Source organism: Triticum aestivum, chromosome 4B (genome assembly GCF_018294505.1).
Source record: "Triticum aestivum cultivar Chinese Spring chromosome 4B, IWGSC CS RefSeq v2.1, whole genome shotgun sequence".
Classification (NCBI taxonomy): domain Eukaryota; kingdom Viridiplantae; phylum Streptophyta; class Magnoliopsida; order Poales; family Poaceae; genus Triticum; species Triticum aestivum.
Window position 1 is genome coordinate 128,386,594 of NC_057804.1, and position 6,118 is coordinate 128,392,711.

A 6,118-nucleotide genomic window follows, 5' to 3' on the forward strand; every position below is an offset into this window, starting at 1 on the left:
AATTACGTATACATAAATAGAAAGATGTAGAGCGTACAAGATGTTTAGGAGGAAGATTCACTCCAATTTTTAGATCATTTGAACGTCTGAGCAGCTCTCAGCAAAACAAGACAAATCGAATCAGAACGGTGCATAGTAATAAGTTTTTCGGTGCTCGATCGTCGGTGCTCATAGGCGAATCTGCAAGCATTGCCAAAAAGATGTCAGTCTGTGAGGTGAGTGCTCCCTGCGCGTAGCACGTCTTGCGCTATCGCGGTACTGCTCTAGATGCTCTACGTGCTACATGCGACGAGTGGAGGACTTGTGGGAAAGTTCGCGAGAGAGAAGTAGATGAGGGCTGGTGAAAACTTGTGATTGACCCAATTCTTTTATGAATTTTGACATGTGTAATTGTTATAGGTATGTATCTTTCTGATTTATGAGTTGATCATCGGAGGGGGCGGTGCGTAGTAATAGGTTTTCCGGTGCTCGATCATCGGTGTTCAGCAGGCGAACCTATGAGAAATGCAGCGAAGACGCCTCACACTCCCGTGGTACTGCCTTAGATGCTCTATGCGTTAGACGCCACAAGTGGGGGACCTGCTGAAAGTGTGCCACAAAAAAGAGAGATCGGACACGAGAAAGAAGAAGCGACTGACAGTAAGTCTTGGGTCCACCCTATCAGCCCAAAGGAGAGCTGCTCAGTGGAGCGTAGCAACCAAAGATTTAGAATCTGAAAAAAATCGCTCTTTAGTTACCCTGTGCGATTGCTGCAACCCAAGATTGCTCTCTAATTAACGTATTACAAATGAAGTGAATGCACAAAATAAACCAGGATGTACAATATAAGATGTAGACGGGCACGGCGTGCCGCCACGCGAGGTTCACTAGTCAATAACGATGGATGAGAGGTTAACGAGGTCCAGGAGAGAAGATATGCCAAATATGATGACACTGCAAGAGGAGGAAGAGGAAGGAGAAGGAATCAACAGATGTGGGAAAGATTAGCACAAACACAACACGAAAAAGCCTTTGTATGTGTGCGATTTTCGTACGACGCTATACGTCCAGCCATCCATGCATAGCATAAAGTGCAGCACATCCGTCGGATTTTCAATCATATCAGGATCGTACATGAAGGGGCTGTTTGGTTTGTGACAAACTTTGTCGGATTTTCAATCGTATCAGGATCATACATTAAGTGTCGGATGTGCGGTAGTTCCATTCCTTTATATCTGTTCTCTTTCGGTGAGTTTCTATATTGAATATAGTGGGGAACAACACATATCGTTAAACATGCAACTGAAGTTCGCCATATTACAGGAAAAATGACTTTGATATTACTTGGCAGAGGCAGATCCCGAAGAACAAAACTATACCGGCCCCAATTACACGAATCAATTATACACCTGATGGCAAATACTCACGCAACTTAAACTCCATCTCTCAAGTCAAGAATACCAAAACGAAAAGGATGATGAAAAGAACCACCAAGAAAGCTATCATCATGATCTGCCCTTTCAAGCTGGCCTTCTTCAGAACCATAGCCACTCTTTTCTGCAAATCAAAAACAGGGGAGAAGTTTCAGTCCGTTGGAATCCAGAAGAAAGAAACTACTAGGTGATATATATTATTTGTGCTTGCTGCAGTAATATGTTCCAAAAACATGCGAGGAACTCCTGGGCTACACTAAAAGATACAAGGCATACCTGCACAAAATCGAGCCGGTTGGAGGTAGTTTCCATGTCGAGGCTTAGTTCACCTAGAAGTTTTTCCTGATGAACGTAAAAAAAGGAGATAAGTACCAAAGCGAGAAAGACACGACATCTTATGGCACAATATAGTTAACCGGGCTCTTCATGTATATAGGAAAAGAAATCAACCAACAAAGGAAATCTAAATCAACCTATATTTCTTAATGTTAGTGAATACCTGTCCAACAAGCTCTTCGTGTATTGTGAGACCTACACCTCCAATTCGCTGGACACTAGCACTAAGCGCATCCAACTCATCATCCTGACGCCTGTTGCAGAAGTGTAACCCTTTATCAATGGTAGTTTAAGAGCAGAGCATATAAGTACAAAAAAACTAGAATTATCCTGGAGGTAGCATTACGTAAAATGCAGAGCTTCTACTTACAACATCATGATTCTGTGAGGAAAAAGTTCAATTCATCTTTAAGTCTTAGGTTCTTATCTTTAAGTCTTAATTTCTTCGTTCTCAATAGGTATACGGGCAAACATAAATCTTACGAGACAAGCTAAGTTTGTATAGAAGTTACTTCATCAGGAGCATCTGTTGATCAGATTCTGAAGCAATGAAGTCATCGTTATCCTGAGAAATGTGCTGCTTGGATCTGCCTAGTTCGGAAGGATTGACCGAACGTCCAAAGGCAGTCTTGTGCTTTCCAGCTTCAACATTCCTCCGTATTGATACCACCTAGAACATTTTCAAGTTCGTTACATACTATATCATACTCAATTTGCTACTGAACTTCGGGTTGTAGCTTAATCATTCATGTTAGCAGCAACATTGGCAAATATTCTGTAATAACATACCTGGTTGCGGGCGGTGCTAGTCCAGTTCCTCCGTTTCCCAATTTCAACCTCGTTTAGTCCATAGTAAGCTGGATCTCTCTCAGCAACAGAAATTGCCTTCTCTAACTCATCCACCTTAATTGCAACATTAAAGGCAGAAAACAGCTCAGAAATGGAACACGGTAAATACGGCAAAAGGATGAGCACATGATTTGTACAACGACCAGCTCTTAACCTTATCAATACGATATCATTGCCCCAAATACGACAAATACAATAAGAATATTCCTAAGATGGATTCAGTGCATCCTGGACGGAGGATTAGAATCTTGCTATAGATATGGTTGTAAGCTAGTGTACCTGCCATTGGACGCTCTCACAGGTGGTTAGCAGTTCTCTGGTAAGATGCACATACTCTCCTGTATTTTCAGGTGCTTGCTTCCATTGATTAAAAGTATCTTGTATTTTGTCAATCTGTACAACAATTGGGCAAGGAAACTAGTTGTTATAGACATCATCAAAGAAAAAGAAAGGGGCTGGTTCTAGGAATTCTTAAGAACCATTTTACATGAAGGGAACGGAATACAACATTGTCAACAAAAATTTCAAAACCCAATGGACAAACAACTCTGGATGTATGCATATATATGCAGCGATCAGACATCATAGACAAGCTTCTGTGCAGGACACCAATCATGCACAAGATGCACGTAAACTAAGCAGCAGGTAGCACACACCCAAAATGTTTGGTTCTCCATCTCAGAATTACACCGTCAATATTCACTAAGTCCTGCAATGGATCCAAAGCTGTAAACGCATGCACCTGGGATCCGAACCCACAGAGCCCCAATACAGGTAACCCACATTACCGGACCTCGCAGGAGCCAGAAGAATCGCAGATCATGGCTAGAGCATAACATCTCAGATTCGTGAATAGCGAAATGTAGAAACTAGAAACAAATTAAATATGAAATCGGGTGGGTGTAGGAGCGGGGAGGTGGGGAGGGAGGGAGGTCACTCACGGAATCCTGGATCTCGTCCTTGACGATGTAGAAGGGGTCCTGCGCGGGGGTCATGCTCTCATCGCCCGCCGGGGCAGATCTCGATCGGGAGCGGCTGGATCCGGGGAAGAAAGGGAGGGAGCGATGAGCTGATCTGAACCCTCCTCCTCCGCTCGCTCGCTCGCCCGGTTTGGTGGCACCGCCGAGGGAGAAGACGACCGGGGCAAACAAGTTATTTCTGGACCAATAAGTTGGTGGCCCACATTTATGGGCCGAGTGAGCTTACAGATTTGACAGGCTGGGCCTCAAAGTATGTATGGGATACCTGAATCGGTTTTGACGTTTATTGACCATATTTCCTTTTTCTTTTTCTTTTTCGGAGAAAAAATTGTCATCGTGGCTTCGGCGATAAAGACCGAATGCCGAGACTGAATGCAGAATCCTATGTGGCGACTACCCATACTGGGGAGTAACTTCGGCTAGTAACATGCATATGTTACTACCTTCATAGTGGGGAGTAATATATGTGTGGTGTCATGCAACACTTCGTTTATTAGTTTGTAGCGTCATCTTCTTTTGGTACGTGTGATGTTACTTATAGTATGCGTATTAGCTATGTCACTCAATTCATCTCTTTCATCAGTAAATTATTGCCATATAAGCAAATCTACTGAGTTGGACCTTATATTATTGCTGAAGTTACTCCCGTTGTGAGTATTCTTAGCCGACTCGTCGGGCAAAGCGTCGGGTGCCACTACAGCGGATGTCATCATGGGGGCATTGCATTGTGTGCCACTGGAGGAGAAGATGTCGACGACGGCCTCCCATTCTTCACAACGTGTGAAGCGTTCTAGTCTGATGAGTATGAGTTGAGATACGACGGTGACGACACCCAATACCTCTTTTCTCACTATAGTAAGTTTGCTGATGAGTAAATTGCACAGAAGTATCATAATTGGGGCATTGGAACCAGATTGATACCAAGATTAGTAATTTTTACGTGTCAGTACCAAGATTGGGGCGAGCCGTTGCAAAAAAGACTAAAAGTGCGTTTTATACGTATTGACAGAGAAACTGACCGGTTGGGCCCGCCCGTCAGGTGCCACGCTGGCCACTGCGCGCGTGCCCACGCACTGACTGCGCGCTGACTAGGACGAGGCTGGCTCGCACTATTTAGGTCTCGCTGGTGCGACCGGGCCAGACCCCGACCCCGCTCTGCCCTTTTCCTTCTCCTCGCACCCTCGCCGGCGGCTGCCTCCCCGCCCGCCCCGCCGCCCACCACACCACGCCGCCATAGCCATGGATCAAACTGCTTAGACGCTGTCACCTCCCCCGCGGCTGCTCCTCTCTCGCGCCCTCCTCTCCCCCGCGGTTGTTGTGCCCTAGGCGACGATGGCCTCGGAGACTCCGGCAGGCGGCGATGGCCGGGGTGATGCGAGCGGCGGCGACCTCCCCTGCTTAGGCCTCGATGGCAGTGGCGGCTACTCCAGCTCGGAGTACAGTAGCGAGGACGAAGATTTTGTGGAGCCGGCATTGTCGATGGAGCAGAGGTTGTAGATGGCGCGAATTTGGGTGGCCAACCCTAGCACCGCCCATCACTGGACTCATGGCTTCGATGGTGTTCTGTAAGTGTTCCACTGTTCCATTCTTGCTAACTGAAATTGGGGATTAGGGTTAGGGTTTACTGCCTGCATGTTTAGCACTCTAATTGCTAGTCCTAAGTAGAGCAGACAAGTATAATGGATTACATGAGTCCTAACTAGAGCAGTATGTGTTACCTAACTAGAGTAGAGCAAAGCAGCATTAGTGGATTACATTGTTATTTCTTAGTCCAAATTGTCAGAGCAGCATTAGGTGTTACCTAGCTAGAGCAGAGCAGAGCAGAGAAGCATAGTGGATTAAATGAGTCCTAACTAGAGCAGAGCACCATTAGTGGACAATTCTGTTAACTACTTATCTGAAAATACAAAACATAAGTTTGCTGTGAGTTAAGTACCCACTCTGTAATTAGGGCTGCATTGAGATAGTTGTTTACATTGTTTGATTTTGTAGTAATTGTTTAGTTTATTCATATTGTAAGGGTAAATAAAAGCTTTGTTTATATGTTAACTTAAACAAAGCTTTGTTTATATGTTAACTTGTTTATATGTTAACTTAAACAAAGCTTTGTTTATATGTTAGCCTATCTGTTAAGTAAAATTGTTTATTAACCATTTTTGTATGTTATCTCATTTTGCAGTTTGTATGATGACATTTTGGATGTTAGGTTCCATTTTGATGCTTCAGAAATGTTTGAGCTGAAGCTCTGCAGTTCAGATGTAACATACCTGAATATGATTGCAGTGATGGAAACCCAAGGATTTAGTGAATATGATCTGCTGTTTCACATTGAGAATCCACATTTAGGGGAGAAAGGATTGGAGATGGTAGAGAGTAATGTTGAGTTGCAATTAGTAAAGAGGCAGGTTGAGGAGTGTAAGGTTATAAATTTGCTAGTGAGGGCATGTCCACCTCCTTGCAGCCAGTTTGAGAGGCAAGAATTATCCATTGTTGTGTATGAAGAGCCAGTGTTATATGATTTCAGTGAGCCACCCATATATG

General features: G+C 44.3%; 1 protein-coding gene across 1 annotated transcript; it reads right to left on the reverse strand.

Annotated features, from left to right (window-relative positions):
• Positions 1–1,296: 1,296 nt before the first annotated feature.
• LOC123094615 (syntaxin-61) lies at positions 1,297–3,759 on the reverse strand. The gene is made up of 7 exons (XM_044516584.1): positions 3,539–3,759; positions 2,877–2,990; positions 2,538–2,651; positions 2,261–2,418; positions 1,912–2,002; positions 1,689–1,754; positions 1,297–1,536 (listed from the first exon to the last, which is right to left on the reverse strand). The coding sequence occupies exons 1-7, from the start codon at positions 3,590–3,592 to the stop codon at positions 1,426–1,428; spliced, it is 708 nt and encodes a 235-aa protein (XP_044372519.1). The 5' UTR covers positions 3,593–3,759; the 3' UTR covers positions 1,297–1,425.
• Between the last annotated feature and the right edge of the window lie 2,359 nt (positions 3,760–6,118).

Excerpts from the sequence above, each read along its gene's own strand:
- LOC123094615 (XM_044516584.1), bottom strand. The coding sequence starts at position 3,592 with ATGACCCCCGCGCAGGACCCCTTCTACATCGTCAAGGACGAGATCCAG. Across the intron at positions 1,755-1,911 it reads ACGAAGAGCTTGTTGGACAG|GAAAAACTTCTAGGTGAACT; the intron begins GTATTCACTAAC and ends TACGTTCATCAG. Across the intron at positions 1,537-1,688 it reads ACCGGCTCGATTTTGTGCAG|AAAAGAGTGGCTATGGTTCT; the intron begins GTATGCCTTGTA and ends TTTGATTTGCAG.